Source organism: Zootoca vivipara, chromosome 9, assembly GCF_965207765.1.
Source record: "Zootoca vivipara chromosome 9, rZooViv2.hap1.1, whole genome shotgun sequence".
NCBI lineage: Eukaryota > Metazoa > Chordata > Lepidosauria > Squamata > Lacertidae > Zootoca > Zootoca vivipara.
In genome coordinates this window covers 40,961,244-40,984,095 of record NC_142592.1, presented here as the reverse complement: position 1 = coordinate 40,984,095, position 22,852 = coordinate 40,961,244, and the positions used below count along the sequence as shown (strand labels likewise).

At 42.7% G+C, this 22,852-nt stretch overlaps 1 protein-coding gene across 5 annotated transcripts in view; it reads right to left on the bottom strand.

Annotated features, from left to right (window-relative positions):
* The window catches only part of TCF20 (transcription factor 20), a 195,407-nt gene that overhangs the window by 12,485 nt on the left and 160,070 nt on the right, over positions 1 to 22,852 (bottom strand). For 3 of the 5 annotated variants that reach the window (XM_060279783.2, XM_035128489.3, XM_060279784.2), the window contains 2 exons: positions 20,571 to 20,620; positions 8,770 to 10,037 (listed from right to left, as the gene is read on the bottom strand). In XM_060279783.2, the coding sequence (XP_060135766.2) occupies positions 10,020 to 10,037; positions 20,571 to 20,620 (68 nt within the window). In that variant the 3' untranslated portion in view covers positions 8,770 to 10,019. Of the gene's footprint in view, positions 1 to 611; positions 784 to 6,840; positions 7,239 to 8,769; positions 10,038 to 20,570; positions 20,621 to 22,852 lie in introns of those variants that run through there. The other 2 variants (XM_088676606.1, XM_035128491.3) reach the window with 2 other exon arrangements.

The window sequence follows — 22,852 nt, the reverse complement described above, 5'->3', positions numbered from 1 at the left end:
CAATGTTAAGAAAATAAGAATTGAAAAATTTAGTTGTTTGTTTTATATGTGTGTGTTGAAGGATTAGGGAGGATGGAGGGACGGAGTATATATACTATGTTGTGTTTTGCTTTTGTTTATATTAAAATCAATAAAAAATATTTTTAAAAAAATGGAAGAGTTGCTCCAACATGGATAGTTTTGTCATACAGGGCAGATATATATGAGAAGTCCCGCTTAGAACGGATCTGTTATCTATTACACAGATGTGTGTTCTGGCATGGATAGAATGTTTCCTGTGGAACCTGGGCTTAGCAAGAAGGTGGAGAAAGCTTCTCCTGAATGATTGCTGACTGGGGAGCTGCAAGGACCCTGTTTTCTCTGTCCTCATAGTTTTCAGATCGCTTCTAATAGGAGTCCGGGGTCATAACAGCCCTTTCCAAAATCTTGATTTATGCCCTGAAATGTGTATAAGTAGTTTCTGAACAGGTCTCTAGGGAAAATGCTGAATACCCCACAGCCTCCAGGTGCAACTTTGCATTAAGGGAACAGGACTTGGTGTCACGTTTGCAATGCTAGCATGACAAGTGTGGCTGGGGACTCCCAACCCCTTTCATCTCCTCCAGACATACCTTGATTGACTTCTCCGTATCCCAGGTGTCTGTAGATAGGAAAGAAGGGGCGATCAGCAAAATCTTCTGATTTATTGACTAAAGCTTCTTTCACGGCCTTGAAACCATTCAGTACCACCACATTTGTCCAGAGGTTCTGCAGGCTATAAATATTCCCATATTTCTTACTTAGCTATAAAGACAATAAATGGGGGGAAAAATTAAGATTTCTTACCCATCCTACTCTGTCAAGTCCCAGGGCCAGTTACAGCATAATAAAAAAAATTATAGATACGGTAGATAAAAAGTTAGCATTGCAAAAGCAAGCCAAACCATGCCAGTGAAAACAGCAGTTCTCATTTTACAGAAGAGGTGGGGCTGATAAAACAAAATACCTTAAGTATCTAAGATGAGAGTCTTCAGCATAGGGACAAAGCTTTGCAAATGATGCACCTCAGTGGGGCTGCCACAGAAAAAGCCCGCTACTAGGCTGCCATTCCCTGCTACTGTGGGTGGCAGACCTACCAAGAAAGACCCCTCTGCCGATCTTAACATTGCATGCTGCATTTTGGACCATTTGACATTTTCAAAATGTCTTCAACGGCAAAGTGCAGTGTGGTAGTTCAATTTAGAGGTGAACAGTTGTAGCATATATAATTAAGGACTAAATTGATAAAACCCAGCCCATGAGAATGTGTTCTGCCCAATGTTCCAGAATCCCTGGAGCAGAATTGCTTGCAACGGTATTGCTTAATTACATATGTAGAGAAGGAAAACCGCTATTGGAGCCAGATGAAAAGGCCTAGCAAGGAAAAAATGTTTACCCAACAAATAAAGAAAAAAGCTAGTTGATATCTTGGAGAGGACGGAATTTAAACTTTGGTACTCTGCTAAAATAAACACCAGCAACTGTTTCATAACATCCAGCAGAGCAAATTAACCCTGTATCACAAATAAAGCTATAATTCAATTAAGCTGCCAGTTGTTGTTGTTGTTGTTTAGTCGTTTAGTCGTGTCCGACTCTTCGTGACCCCATGGACCATAGCACGCCAGGCACTCCTGTCTTCCACTGCCTCCCGCAGTTTGGTCAAACTCATGTTGGTAGCTTCGAGAACACTGTCCAACCATCTCGTCCTCTGACGTCCCCTTCTCCTAGTGCCCTCAATCTTTCCCAAAAGCTGCCAGTAACAGACCCATTTCATGGATGACCACAGGAAGCACAGAAGCATCTTGCCCAGCACAGCCTCACTCATTCCTCCAAGTGACCATGACACAAGGCATCCACAATAACCTCACATCAAGAATTTCACACTCATTAGAACCACACAGTCAAGCTTTTACCCTGGATCTTACTATCATCATAGGATTCATTCATTCATTTTAGGATTCACATTAAGATTTGGTGGAAGTAGTGGAAAGAGTTTGGCCCCTTCATGGATCAATGCCTTGTCGTGGTGAAGGGGCTTGAGTAACTCAGAGAAGCTATGAGCTATGCCATGCAGGGCCACCCAAGATGGACAGGTCATAGTGGAGAGTTTTGACTAAACATGATCCACCTGGAGAAGGAACTGGCAAGCCACTTCAGTATCCCTGCCAAGAAAACTCCATGGACAAAGACAAAAGGCATATAAAAGTTATGACGCTGGAAGATGAGCCCCTCAGGTCGGAAGGCGTCCAACATGCTACTGAGGAAGAGCGGAGGACAAGTACAAGTAGATTCAGAGCTGATGAAGCAGCTGGGCCAAAGCCGAAAGGTCGCTCAGTTGCGGATGTGCCTGGAAGCGAAAGGAAAGTCCGATGCTGTAAAGAAAAATATTGCACAGGAACCTGGAATGTAAGAACCATGGATAATGGCAAGCTGGATGTGGTCAAAAATGAGATGGCAAGAATAAATATTGACATCCTGGGCATCAGTGAACTAAAATGGAAGGGAATGGGCGAATTCAGTTCGGATGACTATCATATCTACTACTGTGGGCAAGAATCCCCTAGAAGAAATGGAGTGGCCCTCATAGTCAACAAAAGAGTGGCAAAAGCTGTAATGGGATGCAATCTCAAAAATGACAGAATGATCTCGATACGAATCCAAGGCAGACCTTTTAACATCACAGTAATCCAAGTTTATGCACCAACTACCGGTGCTGAAGAAAGTGAAATTGACCAATTCTATGAAGACTTACAACACCGTCTAGAAATGACACCAAAGAAGGATGTTCTTCTCATTACAGGGGATTGGAATGCTAAAGTAGGGAATCAAGAGATAAAAGGAACAACTGGCAAGTTTGGCCTTGGAGTTCAAAATGAAGCAGGGCAAAGGCTAATAGAGTTCTGTCAAGAGAACAAGCTGGTCATCACAAACACTCTTTTCCAGCAACACAAGAGACGACTCTACACATGGATATCACCAAATGGGCAGCATCAAAATCAGATTGATTATATTCTCTGCAGCCAAAGATGGAGAAGCTCTATACAGTCAGCAAAAACAAGACCTGGAGCTGACTGTAACTCAGATCATCAGCTTTATTTATATTTATATTTATATTCTCCTTTTCAAGAGTGCCATATTCTCCTTTTAAAGAGGAGGACCAGTCAGTTGCATGCAAAACTCCTACTGCTCTGAGAGGAGGAGGAGGAGGAGGAGGAGGAGGAGGAGGAGGAGGAGGAGGAGGAGGAGGAGGAGGAGGAGGAGGAGGAGGAATAATAATAATAATAATTTATACCCCACCCATCTGGCTGGGTTTCCCCAGCCACTCTGGGCGGCTTCCAGCAAAATATTAAAAAGAGAGTATGTGACTAGAATGCAAATCCATGTGTGGCACACAAAAAACAAAACAAAACAAAACAAAACAAAACAAGAAGCCTTTCATTTCACTTCCACAACGGGCTCATCCACACTTTCCTTTGTTCAACATTTCTAGGCACAAGTCCAGGCTTTCCAGGTCCAGGTCCAACGTCTTTCTTTCTTTCTTTCTTTCTTTCTTTCTTTCTTTCTTTCTTTCTTTCTTTCTTTCTTTCTTTCTTTCTTTCTTTCTTTCTTTCTTTCTTTCTTTCTTTCTTTCTTTTTCTTTCTTGTTTTCCAGTGGAAAGTGACAGGCTCAAAACACAGACTTTGATATGCACCAGGAAAGCACAAACCTGTGTTTAGAAAATGAGTGGCAAAAGGCAGTGCTTTTTTTTCTGGGGATACTCAAGGGAACCCAGTAATGGCACCGTTTCCCCCCAAATGTTAAAAGTGTGGTGTTTACTGTAATGACCATGGTGAGTGCTGGCACATTTTTCTTTTCTTTTTCTTTTTAAAAAGCACTGGCAAAAAGTAAATGTGGATGAGCCCAGAGAGTTAAAAACCAGTAAGAATTTTCCTTGCAGGCATTTGCATTTTCAAATCTTAAAAACATTATTTTGCAATATAAGTAAGTCTCCAGAACGAAAGGTTACAACCACTAAATGCTCTCTGCTGCCCTCAAGCAGCTTAACTGAATATTCTAGTTTTGTTCACCAAGGCTCTAGGCAATAATGAGATTTGAAATATGCATTCTGGGTAGATTATCCCCTACAAATGCAGGATCACAAAATTAACATTAATGGAAAAGATTCTTGCTCCTCTTTCAGCCCTCAAATTCCACAGAATACAGCAAACCTGCAACTTGCACACATTTTATTTGTGTGCATTCAGCCATACACATGCTGCAAAAAAATTAAAAAGGGGTGGAAATTGGGTGGGGTTCCAGGAAAAATGACTTTGGCAATTCCACCACCGCTGAACCCAATGGTTTTAGATTATCCCCGATTTTGGCTTTATCCCAAGAATGTAACCCCCGCGTAAATTGCCAGCTTACTGCATGCCTAGTTATGGAAGTCCTACTTGCAGTAGCAGGGCCAGATTAAACCCAAGTTACCTGGGCTTAAAGCCCACTGAAATCCATAAAACAAGTTAGTCTCAACTTACTTAGGGTTCAATCATAAGCTAGATCCACTAGGATGAGTAAACCCAGCCCACACAGCCCCCTTGTGGTGCCAAAAATGGTGCACGCATCAGCGGTCATGTGTGTGCTGATCGTACACAAATGGGGTTACCTCTACTAAAAAGAAAACAAAATCTCAATCAGGAGTTCTTACGAGTTCAGGGGTTATTTGGTCTGTGTCAGGGGACTACAAGGGGTCAGTGGAGAGTCTAGTGGATCGGAGGGCTCTCGGACGCTGCCAGAGCCCCAGAGCCTAGCGCCTAGCAGCTTCCTCCGGAAGGTGGGAAGGGGGCTCAGGAGGAGGTGCAGACCCTTGAGGATGTTGAGGAGACGAGGTTCCCAGAGACAGGGCTGCCGAGGGTGGATCAAAGCACTCAAGGGGGGGGGGTTCCAGAAGCTACAGTGCCGGTCCCTCAACTGAGCAGCTCTAGTGGAGAAGGCGCTCCACCAGCACCCTCATCCCAACAGAGAAGGGGTGAAAGGAGGAGGGACCAACGGAGGAGGTCCAAGGTCCCCAGGGGGCTGTGTTGGTGGAAGTCACGAAGGGAGGTGCTTCCGGATTCTGGATAGGACTACTGCAGTCATGCTTTTTGATGCTCTGTCTTGTACATATGTAATACATTGGATACATGTATGTATCCAATAAACCCTGTAAAAACCAAGCACGAGGTTTGGAGCTGCTTACTCGTGAGGAAGCCTCTAATACCATTACAGCGTGCCACGTCTTCTGGGCTCTAGAGCAGTTATGGAAAGCAAAATGTGTTTCCAAGCCTAATTGAAGCATATTTGCGTGTTTAGACCTTTAAACCTCCCCTTAAATAAATTCACACAAGACTCAAATTTTTGGTTTGGTTTTCGGCAGAATTTAGGCCACAACTTTGTTGATTACATCAGGTGAGTGGTTGCATAGGCTCTGTTTTGACTAGCTCCCTGCACTGTTGCAGGTAGTGCTGACCCAGGGCACCAGCATAGGTCAGCCTAGGGTGAACACCTGGATAGGCGGAAAGCTGGGAACAGGCTATGTCCACCACCCAGATGTCCCCCTGGATTCAGGCACAGGCACAACCCCCTCACAGGGTTGACCAAACCATTGAGTTCCTGGATTCCTTTAACGGAATACCCTTCACATAGGGATGGTGAGAGCGTTCCCCCATCCCTATCACCTGGACCAGAGCCTATCCACAACCCTACAAGTTGTGATGATTTGGTACGAGGCAGGGCGAAACCCAAATTATTATTATTATTATTACTTATTTATACCCCGCCCATCTGGCTGGGTTTTCCCCGCCACTCTGGGCGGCTTCCAACAAATACCAAAATACATTAAAATATCATAGATTAAAAACTTCCCTAAACAGGGCTGCCTTTAGGTGTTTTCTAAATGTCAGGTAGTTGTTTATCTTCTTGACTTCCGATGGGAGGGCGTTCCACAGGGCAGGCGCCACTACCAAAAAGGCCCTCTGCCTGGTTCCCTGTAGCTTTGCTTCTCGCAGTGAGGGAACTGCCAGAAGGCCCTTGGCGCTGGATCTCAGTGTCCGGGCTGAACGATGGGGGCACTAGCCAATCAGCCAAGTGGGGAAAATTCCTGCTGTGCCTGTCCCAACAACAGACGACACACGACGGCATAGAAAGGTCAAGCGTGCAAGCCCTAAGTATAGGGAAAGATGGGCTGGGTGTTCCGATGCACTGACCAAGGGAGAAACCTCAAGCTCACGTGCATTGGCATATATAGGTCCTTTGATCAATTTGGCTAGCGTCCCATTGGTCAGATTAAACCCAACATCAAGGATCCTACCAATCGGGTGTTGTGGCTATCCAATCATACCCACCCACAACACAAGGGTTTGGTTGCCAGGTCTCACCGCAACACGACACGATTTGTGGTCACCTTCCTTTCTCATACTGCTAGGCTAGGGTGTGGTTCCAGATAGTAGTTTGAAAGGGGTGCAGATGGGAAACAATGTTATTTCTTTCCCCTGCAGTCCACGCACCACACTCCTTGCATTTCCCCATGGATCTCTGGTCTTCCTGCCTAACCCTACTGCAGACAGAGGCCAGGGTGGTGCTGATCTCCACAAGGTCCAAGTAGCATTGCAGCACTCTAAAAAAAAGTGCTTGCAACTTTGCTTTGCCACCTTCCAAGTTCAGCACAGCAAATAAAGCCTGAGGGTGTGGATAATACTGCCCAGACATGCCCTTTATTACACTGTGCAGTTCCTATAAGAAAAGTGTTTGGGTATGTATAGGTTCGCTTTGTTTCTGCTTTCCAGCCCCCAGGAGGCACTTACCTGGGTAAAAGAAACATGAGGGTTGTTGAAGTCAATCTGCAATATGGTGCCAATGAAGGGCAGGGAGACTGGCCCTGGAGGGTAGTGGCTCCAGCGTTTCCGACGCTTCATGTAATCAAAGGCCAAGATGAAAATAGCAAGAAAAATCCCCAACAGCATAGGGTTGTTCCATACAGCTGTGAAGAGGGAGGGCAATGATAGCAAGAGATCCATGATTTTGTTCTTCTCTGGATAAATCCCCTTCTGCTTTCCTTTGCCTTCCCCTCTCCTCTTTCAGCCCCTTTCTAAATTTTTTTGGCCTTGTATGTGTTGTTCTAGCTGCAGTTCCTTCCTATGCACGTCGCTGTGCTCTCTTCCAAGAAAAAAGCTCACTGCTGAAGTTTCTCAACAGCTAATCTATCACAGCAACAAATGAAAATCTTGTGGGAGTTGCAACCGAGAAAAGCCCCGCCTGCATGAAACAAGCCTGTCTTCTTGCTGTCAGTAAACAAGAGTTGTCCTTGCATTTTAGCTCCCCTTGCTAAAATTGCAACCTCAACCTAACTTACATGGAAGTAAGCCCCCCCCAATTCAGCTGGACTTAGTGCTAAGTAAGTGTGGTAAGGATTGCACTGCAAAGGGCTGACATGCCCAGTTTAAAAGTCCCCTTCTGCAAGGTTATTTGCTCATGAAGGCATTTTGAGGAGGATGTCATTTATGATCTCCTGTAGTCCCACCAGGACTCCACAGGGGCTTTCAGAAGCTGAAAGGGGGGTGGGAGTTGTGGCTGCTCTCCTCTCCATTAGGTTTGTTTGCCCACGAGAAACATTGGGAAATTGAGAGGAGGAGGATCATTACTCTACTTAGCTTTTGCTCCCTTTGCTAAAGTTGCAATCCTAATCCCATTTGTTGTTGTTTAGTCGTTTAGTCGTGTCCGACTCTTCGTGACCCCATGGACCATAGCACGCCAGGTACTCCTGTCTTGCACTGCCTCCCGCAGTTTGGTCAAACTCATGTTGGTAGCTTCGAGAACACTGTCCAACCATCTTGTCCTCTGTCGTCCCCTTCTCCTAGTGCCCTCAATCTTTCCCAACATCAGGGTCTTTTCCAGGGAGTCTTCTCTTCTCATGAGGAGTAAATCCCATTATAGAAGAGTATGGTTGGCATCAGTCTTCTGTACTTTACCTACCTCACAGCCGTAGTGCCAGAGCAGGAGCTGGAAATAACCCAGGCAGGAATGAATGGTAGTGAACTTTCTTGGATTAAAGGGCATCATGTGTTGGGAGTCAAAAGAGCATATAGAATACCACTTGCAAAAGTCATCACTGAAAATGGAGCCAATGTTGTATTAGTGACCACAGATGCCGTCACTAGAACAGGGACCAATACTATAGTAGTAAATAGGTACTGGAATTGGTGAGAAGCAGCAAAGGGATCAGATGCAGTAGTGGTGATAATCAGGATACAAAGGAAGGATTTGATTTTTTTTTGTAGTCTCTGAATTGCTAAGTTTTCATTGTGGAATCTAAGTGCAAAGCTCACTTGAGTACCTATAACAATTGCAAATATCCCAGTGGTCAGAAATAGGATATCCTCCATGCTAAACAGCATTGTCTCAGAGGAATCAGATGGCATTTGTGAGCTCATGTACCTTTAATATCAACCCCAATGGACTATCCAAAGCCTGATGAAATGAGTAATTCCAGGAGTGTGAATGTTGTAAAAATAGAGGGACATCGTTGATGGTGGCTTCTGCTAGATAAAACACCCTCAGAAAGCTTGCTGTATATGAGTGTGAATAGTTTCTCTGGACCATTCAAGATGGCTATGGAGACATACTTATATTAAATCCAAGAGAGTTATGTTGGTGTGCAAATGACCCAAACAGCAATCACAGAAAAAATTGCAACTGACAGGAAGAGCAAAATACATTACATTCCACAGAAAAAACAAGGTTAAAATGAAGTTTATTAGGTTTTTTTGTGGGTTTTTTTTGTTTGTTTTAGTTTTTTATATAAAACTGTTTGTGAAACAGCTATTTTATTCCCATGGCAGAGTGACCACTGAAAGATGCACTAACCCCTTCTTAAGGCCTTAACAAGAGAAAAAGTTTTGTTTTTTAAAAAACTCAAATGTTTAAAAATTACACAATGTACAAACAAACTAAAAGTAACCATGTGGTGTAGGCTGCTAAATAGACATTCTCCCTTCCTTCCTTTGGGAAACAAAAGACAGAGAAGAGAAGGGTTAATTGGATTTTCCTGGTCAGCTTAACACACACTGATTATGTCAACATTCAGACTTCCTGTTGAATGCCCCTTTCTAGCAGGCAAGCCAACATCCTCCTCCAGACTACCCCCCAAAAAGGCAGCAGCTCCTTGGAATGATTTGGGAGTATTTGTCAATGCCAAGAATGGCGCAAATCCCCCACCTTTTGGTACAGAGTAACGTATAATAAGGTCAGAATATCTGTATATGAAGCTAGTAGAAGCCACTCTTATTTCACAAGTCACATGACATAGGAGTCTTCTGGTGCTTCCTTTCTTAATAAAAATAAATAGTGTTTCTTAAAAAGAAAAAGAAAAAACCCTTTTCACACATACACAAATACAAACATCCCATTCCCTGCAACCATTCATTCCCACCTCCCACCCCTACGGACAATTTCATCAACATACAGGGGGGGAATTCATATTCTTTAAAACCTGGGTTATCTGTTGTGGGAGTGAAGAGACAAGTTTGATTAAGCAAGCTCCTAACTCCTTTTGAAACAAGTTGAGTTCCATTTGCAAAGGCCTTGTTTGAATTTTACTTATACTTGTTCATAAGTAACCTGGAACATATATGGGTCCTAAAAATTCAATTTAATGCATAAAAAGGGATAGCGCACCTTTCATTTAAAACAAGTCTATCAAGACTAAAAATAGATCTTTATATATATAATCTATATATATATTTTATCCCTCCCTCTTTAATTCCCCCACTTTCTTTTCTTTTCCCTCCCCTTCCCATAGTCACTATGGAGATTGTGTCCATGAAAACAGCTGGTTCAGACTCCTTGATCATATTCTGTGATGTTGTCGGTCAAGTGTGATGAAAGAGTTGATGAAGGAAGTGCTGGCTTTGGCAGGCACATCAAGAGAGGGGCATGACTGCACAGTGGGAAAGAATCCATCCAATCATGAATGTCCACCGCTTTCTTATCTCAACAGCTTAACCTGTAAGAGGAGAAAAGCACTGCCATTAGAAAATGTGCATGTGCTAAACATTTTTTATTAACTTGTTTGCAAAATTTAAGTCCATGGCCCAAGGAAATATTGTAGCAGCAATACTTCCAAGAACTTTAAAACTTGGTAGAACTGTTTATGAAAGTGTAGCATTTATAATTCTTTTTTCCTTAAACAAAAACCCCTTTTAAGGTCTTGAAAAGCAAGCAATTCTGCAGTGATTATATGAAATGAAAAATTATAGCCCATTCCCTTCTGTTTAAGTGTCCATGTCAGAATTCATTACATTCAGTGCTGGGATATATGGCTGTTGGAAGATAAAATGTGTGGCTAATTTAATCAGAGGGTGAATCTCTGCTATAGCCTGATAACAGTGCAGCCAATGAAAGGGGCTTCATCTTACCATACTTTGTATGGCCTTGCACAACCACCAGAAAGCAACCATTAAAAAACCAACCCAGAAATACTTTATAATGATAGATTATTGGCAACCATGAGTGCACACTAAGGAGATGCTTTAACTACAGTAGCCAATATTGTCTGGATTTAGAGGTATGGGTCAGCTGAAATTTATCGGTTCTATTTTACTGGAGGCACAAATGTCACTTTAAGAAGCTTGTGCAGTGGCATGTGTATGTATTTAATTTCCTTTAAGGACTGTTATTAGTCTCTCTATGACAAGAAGTTTCAGACTCACTCCATTCTGCTAGTTAAGAGTGTCATACTCAGCCTTAAACATTCTGCAAATTCTTTACCGTGTTTCCCCTTTTTTAAGACACCGTCTTATAACTTTTTTCCCTCAAAAAAACACACGGTGGCTTATTTTCAGGGGGTGTCTTTTTTTCTTTCTTTTTTTTAAAGTGCCGGTACAACTGGGTCCCACTGGCTCAGGATGCTCAGCGCTCTCTTCCACGCGCATTATCAGCACCACACTCTAGCCAACTGAGCTATCCAGGTTTTACAACATAATACTGTAACATAATGCACAACATGATGTACATAACATCCATTAAATGAAACAAGAAAATAAGGAGATTATTTAAATACAATACATAATACATAGCAAGCAATTGCAGCAATTGAAACTGGGATTTTTTAATGCTACGTGTGTCCTCTACCATTATTGCTGTCAACCAGGCTGGCAGCAGCTCTCCAGGATTTCAAACTTGGGGGTACCTGGGGGTTAAACCTGGGATCCTTATGCATACAGAGCACAGGGTGCTCTGCCACTTTGTTATGGTCCTTTCCGTTTTCTGCCTCTTCTATTCTCTCCCTTTCCCCTCCTACCCATCCTGAGTCAAGGGCTCTCCTTCCTTGGAGGCTTTTAAGCAGAGGCTGGATGGCCACCTGCCATGTATGACCTAGCTGAGATTTTTGCATTGTAGGGGGTTGGACTAGATGACCCCCGAGGGTCCCTTCTAACTCTACAATTCTACCGATTCAACAAAGGGCATCATTATCACCATCACCAAACTGGTCCAAGCAACTAAGGAGAACGTCTTGCGTACACCCCTGTCCTTTTGATTGGCAGCTAAGCTTCGCCTGGCCGGCTTCCGAGTTGCAGCACCCGATTCTGCAAAGCTCGCCGCGCCGATGGGAGGACGCCCGCCTGCCTGCCGCGCAAGAAGTTAGGCAGAGCCGCACAAGCTGCACAAACTCTGCAAAGAGGCGGGGGCGGGGGCAGTCCTGCCGAACGGGTTGAGTAACCCCGCCGGCGGGATACGGAGATGGCGTAAGGGAGCTGCCTGCTTCTGAGGCGGCCTTTCGAGAGCCTCGGGCGGCAGAGAGGCGCTCCAGGGCTGGCGGCTCTCCTCGGGGACGGGAAGAGCCGCATTTCCTGAGGGGAACAGCCTGCGGGCTGGGCTCTGGGGAGGGGTGGGAAGGTGCTTGGCCCCTGCTGCCCCCTCAGCTGTGAGGTAAACCTGCAACGAGCCCACGCTTTTCCCTCCGCAAGCAACGAGCCCCTCTCTCTTTCCTCCTGACGCTCGTGCCCTTGGTGCTCCGTGCGGGAAGGAGGGGGAGAGGAGCGGCGTCAGCTCTCGGCAAGGAGGCCAGGGCAGCTGAATGATGAGCCAAAGAGGAACCTGCACGGCACCTTTTCTCTGTCGGGGAGGGGGGGGAGAGACGCGATCACAAACATACAGAGAGAGACAGACGCGCACACAGGGGGAGAGAGAGAGAAAGACACACAGGGAGAGAGAGAGACGCGCACGCACACACAGAGAAAGAGACGGACGCACACACACACACACACACACAGAGTGTGCAGCGCTGCTTCGCACTTTGTCAGCGCTGCAGCCGCCGCCACTTCCGAGCGCCAACCCGACCTGGCAGGCTTCCTCCTCCTGCCATGGCCGGCATTGCAGGAGCTGGGTCCTGCTGGCTTGTGCCCTCGGTGCTCCGTGCGGCACTGCTGCACGCTTTATCGGCGCTGCAGCAGCAGCCACCGCTTCCGGGCACCGACCCGACCCAGCAGGCTTCCTCCTCCTGTTGCAGCCAGCATGCTGGGTCCCGCTAGCTGGTTGGGGCGCTCAGTGGTCTTGCTCCGCACATCGCGGAAGTATGGCTTATTTTCGGGGTATGTCTTACATTTCTCAAATGATTAAAAACCCTGCCATGGCTTACTTTTTGACTACGTATTAAAAAGGGGGAAACACGGTAGGTGAAGTTCCTTTCAGATTGTCCACAAAATGTGAACTATTATTTTATTTCCTGCATCTTAAATTAGGAGCCCTTCCTATGAATGTTTGTGGTTAAGATTCCCATAAGATTCAGTGGGTCATACATCCAAGTAACTGCACAGGGTTGCAGCCTAAATCAACCAACACTTAAAAAGGGGGCTTAGCTAAACTGTGAGTCCTTTGCAAGAGCAGTGGGGATCTTAAGAGGGATACTGACTTTGACTTTTCAAATTGACTCTTCCATGCTTGTTGTTGCATAGATATATCAAATATGGATGAGCCCTATTCCCAAAGAGAGGGGGAGGGGCTGGTTAGCCTTTCTATCTATCAGACCACTTTTCTCTATTATGGGTGGGAGGAACCTGGGAAATTCAATTGAATTTTCAGGTTGAATCAGATTTCTTCTATCTACTTGCTTAATTGTGGGTCTTATTCCTGAGCACACTGGCTACCAGTGGTGCCAGTTTCAGATACAGTGGTGCCTTGCTTAACGAATGCTCTGCTTAACAAAAGGATTTTTCGAGCGGAGGTTGCCTCGCTAGACGAATTCGTTTTATGAAAAATTCGTCCAGCGAATCGCGGTTTCCTATAGGAATGCATTGAAATTCAATTAATGTGTTCCTATGGGCAAAATAATAAAAATAATAAAAATAATCAATGCATTCCTATGGGATTCGCTAGACGAATTTTTCGTTATAAGAAAAGACCCGTGGAATGAATTAAATTCGTCTAGCGAGGCACCACTGTACTGTAAGCTATTTTGGACCACTGACTTTTACTTCTACATGAGGCATATATGTATCTTGCATTTGAACAGCTTAAGCAAAGAAATAGGACTTTTAGGTAGATTTTTTAAGCTAACTTAAAAACTTAACTGTGAGGCATGGAGGCCACTCCCTGAAAGGCCCCTTTCCACCTGGCCTAGGGGGCGGGGCCCACAGTCACCCAGCCCTATGTTAAATATGTATTCTGTAGTTGACCTCCTTTGTAATGTTTTATTTTGAAATCTTTAAGATAATATTTTAGTTTTCTGTTAAGTTGCTTTGACTGTATACTCTATATTTGACTTTCTTCAGATTGTTTTATTTATGTTTGATTGATTTAATATGCTGCAAACCTGCTTATGGAAGCACATAAAAACTAATTTCACTATTTTGATTAATCAACAGGAGAAAATAACCAATGTACGCGGGTGGTGCTGTGGTCTAAACCACAGAGCTTATGGCTTGCCTATTGGAAGGTTGGCAGTTTGAATCCCCATGACGGGGTGAGCTCCTGTTGCTCAGTTGCAGCTCCTGCCAACCTAGCAGTTCGAAAGCACATCAAAGTGCAAGTAGATAAATAGGGACCACTCCGGTGGGAAGGTAAACAGCATTTCCATGCGCTGCTCTGGTTTCACCAGAAGCGGCTTAGTCATGCTGTCCACAGGACCCGGAAAAACTGTCTGCGGACAAACGTCAGCTCCCTCGGCCAGTAAAATGAGATGAGCGCTGCAACCCCAGTCTCATTCGCGACTGGACTTAATTGTCAGGGGTCCTTTACCTTTTAACTCATTCTCTACCGGCAGTCACAGATCTAGGACACCTATAACTCAAATGGAGCACCTCCCCCTACTTATTTACGAAGTAGGCATATTTTTCTGATATCAAAAAAGACCCAGGTGAATAGGTAAAGTGCAAATGGACATGAGACAATTAACTGAAAAGAGATATTCCCAAAAATATTAAAAACAAATGATTGGAATTCATAATCTATTATAGGTTTCTTTAGAAAGAGCTGAGAGACTCCTGCTTCAAGCTTTTGTATACGGGAGGCCTGCCCTTACCTGGAAACAAGCCAGAGCATTAAACCAGAAACTCAGAGACAGACAACAAGACACACAACACTGCTCCTTTGTGCTCTGCTCTCTTCTAATTCCTGGAGACAATGCAGATCGCTAGATTCATTCAGAGTTCATCTTCATGCCTCAGAAATGTTGCAGAACTACTGGGGCAACCAGCTCAGAAAGAAATAGGTGGAGACATTCCATCTCTGTGTGACCAGGATAGCCTTTAATGTATTGCTTTCAGGGGCCTTCACTGCACCAGGAAGAAGGCATATGTGGACTCAGAGACAAACCATTCTAAATGACACGGCATTTTGTGCTTTACCATTCAGGTATTTGATGTTAGTATTTTAGCTGTCCTTAGGTGCTTCAGCAGGGACTGGTGTGATTAGTTTAAATCACATGAGTATCAGAGAGTGTGGGAACGGAAGTCTGTCTTATCTGTTCCTTCTGAGTGTTGTTTATTGTATGTTACTTTCACTTCTGCCATGTCACAGTTCTGTACTGGTGTTCGCAGAACACAGACGTGGATTATGAAGTCTCTGTATATAGTCTGTAAATAAAGTCGTTTTAGAACTAGAGATGAGTCTTTCTTCTCGCTACAAGATGCTGGGAGACCTGCATGCTCTTTTCATGAGTTAAGAGTCACGTATTACTGGCGCTCTGGACTGAAGGGAAGATGCCAGCCAGAGAGGGCCACGGAAGGACGCTCCGGAGTATTGGGGAGTATGCCGTCACCCCAAGAGTATTTTTCCAACATTTGATACTACTCTGAAAAATATATCCTCTTTAAAATATGGCCAACCCCAACCCCTATGCATTAGGTGCCAGCTGAAGGCCCATCTTTTTTTTTTTTAAAAAAAGATATTAAAATGCTGTAATAGACAATACACGTGAGGAAAGGACAGACGTTAACAATAAATAGTAAGAATTCAGTACAAGGAGCACATCTTTTGACAGGCATATACTGAACACTAGTGCTGAGCCTATTGTTTTAGTGTTATACAAGTTCTCCTGATAGTTCAAATGGGTTGATATTATAGTATTGTTTTGTGCCTGCAGTAGTTTTGTGCCTGCAGTAGTAACAAATCTTGTAAATAAATAAAATCTGCTCTGTTAAAACATTCACTTCATAATGTATCAACAAAGCCCATTCACAGTCACTTGGCTAGAAGCAAACACAAGGGGTCCAAGCAATGCTTAAAAACAAGGGAACAAACAAACAATGCTGTGTGCAAATAATTTCTAAATGGTGAGAAAGAAGTGGCATGGATGAAACAAGGCCAAAGTGGCACAATTCCAACCTATACATGTACCGTCTTGCATATAAGCAAAATAAGGTGGGCAGCACTTGTTCAAACTCACAAATTATTAGAGAACAGGTAAGGGAGAAAGAAAGACCAATAAAGACCAATAAGAGACAGGGACTTCAGCAAACGACCTAACTCATCAATATTTTATAAAGTGTGCATTCCCATTCAGGAATGATAAAGATCCTAATAATGGCGTAGGTCCTATACACTGAAGATATCTCCATTTTTGTGTGAATAATCCCTGTGAAAGCCATCCTAACTGAACCACCTATTAAACAAAATCATAAATTCATAGCAGGACGCGGGTGGCGCTGTGGGTTAAACCACTGAGCCTAGGGCTTGCCGATCAGAAGGTCGGCGGTTCAAATCCCCGCGACAGGGTGAGCTCCCATTGCTCGATCCCAGCTAGCACATCAAAGTGCAAGTAGATAAATGGGTACTGCTCCGGTGGGAAGATAAACAGCATTTGTGTACAGCTCTGGTTCGCCAGAAGCGGCTTAGTCATGCTGGCCACGTGACCCGGAAGCTGTACGCCAGCTCCCTTGGCCAGTAAAGCGAGATGAGCCCCAGAGTCATCCGCGACTGGACCTAGTGGTCAGGGGTCCCTGTACCTTTACCAATTCATAAAGCTAAATCTGTTCATATCGGATTGTCCATTGAATGTTGTTGTTTAGTCGTGTCCAACTCTTCGTGACCCCACGGACCAGAGCACACCAGGCACTCCTGTCTTCCACTGCCTCCCAAAGTTTGGTCAAACTCATGTGGGTAGCCCATTGGATGTACTTACAGCTATAAATGTTCATGCCCCAATTCATACATGACAAGACACAGTGAAATAGTAATCAGAGAATGAATGTTCAATGCTAATTTTCAACAAGCTTCCTGTGGAGCTTTTTAAAAACTCTATGAGGAAAACATAGATACCTCTGCCCTATAGATTTTAGATTACCATTGTTGTGTGTCTTTTAGAAGAACTCATTGAGTGTTAGCATCTTGGTTTCACTGTCCACAAAATGTTGACAATAGGCTAGCCTTATCTCCACATCCACAAGAACTAAAGACATACCAAGATATACAAATATAACAATATTGTGGTAGGAGTGATTTCAATATGAGGATACCGGTAAAAAAATAACTATCTTGAGATGAAAAACTCATTCTATGTGGATGAGCCTTGCAACTCAGCACTCAAGCTGATTGTCTGTGGGGAATAACAACGGCCTCCAGGGAGAGAGGTGCATTCCCACTGCCATGGGGGTAGAGCTGAGCAGAACTGGACTGTTATAGTAACTGCGTATGCATATGCATACATATACCCTCGTTCTAGCCTTATAGAGGCCCTGGGCTTGGACAGGTATTTGCAATACCCTCACAGCATGAAGAGGTGGGGGAGAGTAGATAGTGGTAACAACATGGCAGAGGGGGAAAGAAACAGAGTAACACAGTTGAGAGAAGCAGGGAAGCCAGGCAGCTTCCTGTGGATTTCTTAGCCAAAAGGATAGAAGGACCTGTCCTGGAACATCATCCCAGTGTATCTCTGGCATGGACTGAGAGGGCAAAGAAAACCCATCATTAGACTATCTGAGGCTGTGTCCCTCAGAGTGTTCTGATTGCTTCTGCTGAGCTCAGAAAGTCAGCGCTCTCTCTCTCTCTCAGCTTCTTCCAGAACACTGAAAGTATGTTACACTTATGATGCTATGCAGAGTTAATCGTTGCCTTTTCCTCTGGGCACTTGTACCAGGCTGTCAGGCAAGCAACTGATATTGACTTACTGGAGTTCAGAAAATGGGGATCTAAGTGAAATATGAAAGTTAGCCATCAAATGATGATATATAAAACACCCTTCTCCCTCACCCAATCTTCTGTGTTTACATAAATAAGACAAATAGGTGATACATGGGAAGTCCATTAGGATACAGCAGAAAAGGACTTCTCCCCAGTTTTGCCCTTCATTGGTGAAGAGGCGAGCTTAGTATCAAAATACAAGTAAATAGGACCCAAAGTTAAAATCTCTGCATAGCAATATCACCACCTATTTCTCCCTTGGGCTGGAGAGAAAGTGGCATCCTTCCCTCAACTCACCTGTGCTTGCTTTTATTTTCATTCCCACGAACACACTTCCCCCCTCACCCCCGCTCCGACTGCTCTGTGCTGAGGCTGCCTTTCACCATCTTGTTCTGCAAGGAGGGAAGAGAGCAAGGGAGGATGGGCTAATGTCCAGTATGCCAAGAAGAAGGTGAGGGGGAAAGAGAAGATAAAAAGGAGAGAGGCAGATGAGAAGGAAGATGGAACATGTGGAGAATGAAAGAGAGAAAGTAGCATCAGTACGAGAACCAAACACAGATCTTTCAGACAGGATTTCTGCACGACAGCATTGGGAACTTTTGGGAGGAAAGAAATAAGCAGTTTAGCAAGAAAGTTGAGCTGTGCTCCCTACATAATCACAAAGCTTTCAAGCTGAGCAACAAAAAGGTTTTTACAGCTTCTTCCTTAAGTGTTCTGAAAGGACATTTTGTGGAAGAGTTTTGCTCCCTGGTGTCAGATGTTTTTAACCATTGTCAAACTTAAGCTTTTTTCACCTTGTGGATGTTGAAACAGATTACATCTGGTTTTCATATCTTAACTAAAAGAATCAACTTACAACAGAAAAGAGGTGTTAATACTACAAAACAAGTAACATATCTAGATGTACTCTCCTTTCCAAATTAAAAGTGTTAATTCTTGCTATATCGCAATTAATTCTAAAACAACCACTTTTTAATACATGGGTCACTTCTTAGAGAGCAGAAGTCTTTGTCTTCTATTGAAACATAACACAGTTTCTAAACAATGTTGTACATATTCCAGAATTGCAGAAAAATAGCAAAAATAGATATGATGTGTTCAGGACCTTGAGAATCACATAGGTACTTAATTTTATTTTTCGTAAAACATCTCCTAGGCTTTATGGTTATGCAGATCAACTTGAACAGTGTGTGCACCCACAATGCCTGGTGGATTCTCCAGTTATAGAAAGAGTCTACAGGAGATTGGGGGATGAGGTTTCAGGACCCTGGAACCACACTGGGCAAATGATTCCTGCACTGCAGGAGGTTGGACTAGATGACCCTTGTGGTTCCTTCCAACTCTACAATTCTGCGATTTGCCCAGTACATAAAAATTATATACAGGTTGCAGAATTTAGTTAAAAGCACAGAGCATACATAAACGTATCTGAAAATTTTAGAAATGAGGAAATAATATTTATTCATTCCAAAAAGGTTCCTGGACCCATTTATCAGTACCATACAAACAAGGGAAACATGGTTCACAGAAAGTTCAATGCAATTCCACAGCATATGCCCAACTTCTGATACACACAAGAACATCTGGATCAGAGGAGTGACTGTCAGTGACATGTTTATCAAGGGAAGAGCCATATCCTGTTGTTTGTTTGGTATTGTGATATTGTTCTTAACCTGCATTGTGATTCTTACCAGTTTTATAAGCTGCTCATGGATTCATGAATCAAAAGGCAGAGTATAAATATTACAACAAATATACGCAACAACAAAAAAGCTTTAATTACTAAAATCAACCATTTGGTGGCTGAATGCTCATCTCTCACATAAATTAGCAATGATGGCTCTATTTGTTTATGTTGGTATTCTCTTCTGAACTCTGGTAAATTTTGCTCCTCAAAGACTAATCTTGTTCTATAATAATCATGGTACATTTAGTGAGCAAAAACATGGGTTTTTTTTTGCAAGCAGTCAACACTATCTGATATAACCTAAATAACTCTGAAGACATAATATGATGCACACTTTTTATTCAGTTATCTGAGGATTGGCTGTTTCCAGAAGTCTTAATCCAACATGACCTGGGAACTTGAAAATATCTGTATTTCTAATATGACTATTTAACAAAGCAGCCTTCTACTTTGGCAAATTAAGTTTACGCTCAAAGAATTTTATAGCTTTCTTTCACAGAGACAGATGGCTGATCTTCAGATAGCTCCACATTCCTTGATCTCTACTGTTTATGAATAGAGAAACAAGGGGGGGTACCCTAAATACACCTTTACACACCATAAAGCATCATTCAACAAGCAGAAGCTCAACCATGTCTGGATGTTATAAATTATCGTCCAACTTTATATTTATTGCCTAGCTATATACAGAAAAGTACATTATGGTTATTTTACAAATTGGTGCTTTAACAATATAACCAGAGGTTGAACAAGTAGACAAGAATTAGCTGGCCAATTGTGTCCAGCACAGCAAATAATGCCGACCCATCTCCAACAGATCAATTGATGAAAGGAACTTTCCAATCAGTTTCCCAACCATTTAGAAACTTCTTTTTCTCAGACTATTTGCAGACAACCACTTTTAGCAGAACATTCGCTGAATAGCTACAGCCAAAGAAAAACACTCAGTACAAAAGCTATGCAATGAAGCTATCTTTCATAGAACGAACATAATCCAGATTAAAATAAACTAATTCCACAGAATAAAGAAAATATGAAGACTCATATTTTCTGACCGTGCCATCCCACAGGAAATGAAAAAACACACACACACACACACACAAACAAACAAACTATGGAAAGAGATGCCAAAGAGTATATTTAGAAAGCATTGCCCAGACACAAAATGTCTAAAAATAAACTATGATGAGACCTATATAACAAATTGCAGCAAACTGATAATAACTTTATTACCTTGTGCTTGGGGCACCTCACTGAGAAATTCTCTTCGTTTAGTAAACAATCTAAAGGAGAAGAAAACAAAAGGTTAAAAATATTCTGAAAATAGCCACCAACTCCAAACCCAGCATGAAGTGATTTTAACCACACTGCTAACAAAAGTGTTATGTCTACTTCTTCATCTCCAATTATAGATCATTTTTTTCATAATATGAAAAAGGTGCTCACAGTGTAGTAACCACTAACGTCTGAAGGAGAGATGGGTGCCTGCAAGCACACTGTAAGCATGTACTCAAATGCCTTAGCAAACTCACATTCCTAGGAATATGCCTGCTTATCTCCCCTTGTAACATGAAGTTGTTCAGCTAAAGAACATGCTACAAACACTTTTTTTTCAAAAAAAATTAGTCACTGCAGAGGCTCTTTAACATATTGATTCCATGCTCACCAATAAATTTTGATTAAAAAACTACTTGTTCAGGGGCATCCTTCCTTGGGGTACACTTTCAGTTCAAGCTTCAGACATGTGATCCTGCTTTTAACTATCTTTTTTGGGGTGTGTGTGTCAAATTTCAGCTGCTTTGTAAAATAGTGCGTTTTCAGAAAACCATTAATGGATCCAGTCCCCACAATTCCTTACAACTTCCAAGTGGCTCCCATGGTGGTAAATAAAAGCATGCTAATTTGAAATAATCTTAAATAAAATGCTATAACCATATCCTCCTCCTGTGGATATGTTATAACAGTCAGCATGCGGCTAACAAGGAAAAAACTGTTCTCTCTGATTTTGGCTCAGCTTCCTTTGCTGCAAGGGGGATGTCAGTGTTGCACATTGAAAGTTCTGAGCTGCATAACAAGAAACTTAAAGAAGGCTAGAACAATTCTGTTTTAAGACAAGCATTTATTCCAGCTAACTTCTCAGTATCTGAAGAAGTGTGCATACCCACAAAAGCTCATACCAATGACAAACTTAGTTGGTCTCTAAGGTGCTACTGGAAGGATTTTTTTTATTTTGTTTTGACTATGTCAGACCAACAGGCTACCTACCTGCAACTAGATTTATCTCAGCTGCAATTCAAAGAATATGGGCCACATTCATACATAACATGAAAACAGTTTATTGCAGCCTTCCCCAACTTGGTGCCCTCTAGATGTTTTAGACTCCCAACTCCCAATTCAGTTCCAAACAGCAGGGAAGGCTGGTTTATGATGGCATGTACAAGCTGGTAAAATCCCAAGCAAACCCTGGTCTTGTGTGTCCCCCCCCCTCCTCTTCCTACACAGCATGAAGACATTTGCTTTTGCTTTCAATGAATCCTACTCCAGTGCAGAGCTTTCCAAAGTTTTCAAGTTGGTGACACACTTTTTGGACATGCATCATTCTGCGACACAGTAGTTCAGTTTAACTGAAGGTTAAACTAATCCCTTTGAGCCCCACGAAGAGTGCAGGGAGCGTTTGTGCAACACACCTACACACTGCAGCTGACAAACTAACGTGTTGGCTTGTTATTGTATATTCCAGGGTAATGTTGTTTACACTTCAGTCTGAAGAGAATTGTAAGGACGGCATCAAAAAATGATGCCAAATGTTTTGCTAAGAAATCTCTCCTCTCACCAGATCAACCTTACTCACGCCATCTCTTCCTATTTTACAGGGTTTTTTTGTGATTGCCATGAAGGTCCAATTAGAAGCAACTGTCAGTTTGAAGTAAGCATGTCTGGCTCTCCACACAAGTCAAAGCTGATTCACCCAATAACAAACAAGCTGTGAATAGATAACAGCATGTTTAGTAGCAACCTCCCTGAAAAAAAAGTTTAAACTGTTCTTGACTCAAGGTAATGAATTCCTTACTGATAACAAGAGCAATATCTACTCCTTTCTAACAGCAAAAATATTTGTCTTGAAAATTTTTCAGGATAGAAGCAGAAAACAAAGTCATAGTAACTGAGAAATAGACTTGCATATGCCAATTTCTCAAAGAAAATTTCTAAATACTATATTCACAAAATAGTTGTACAGTAATCAGAAGCATTCCAAATTGCTTTCTATTCAGCATATAATTCATTTTTCTGTTTACAGAATAAACTATAATTCCATTCATACGAAAGTATCTTTGTATGACAATAATTCATCAGCTTTTAGCAAAGATATTACTATACCATGCTTTAATGTTCACTTCACTGTTATCATTCATTCATTTATTTCAATGTATTTATACCCTGCTCTTCAGTCAATAAGGGTCACATAATTGCTTACAGATCAATAAAAACAATATGGTCTCTACCTATAAGTTTAC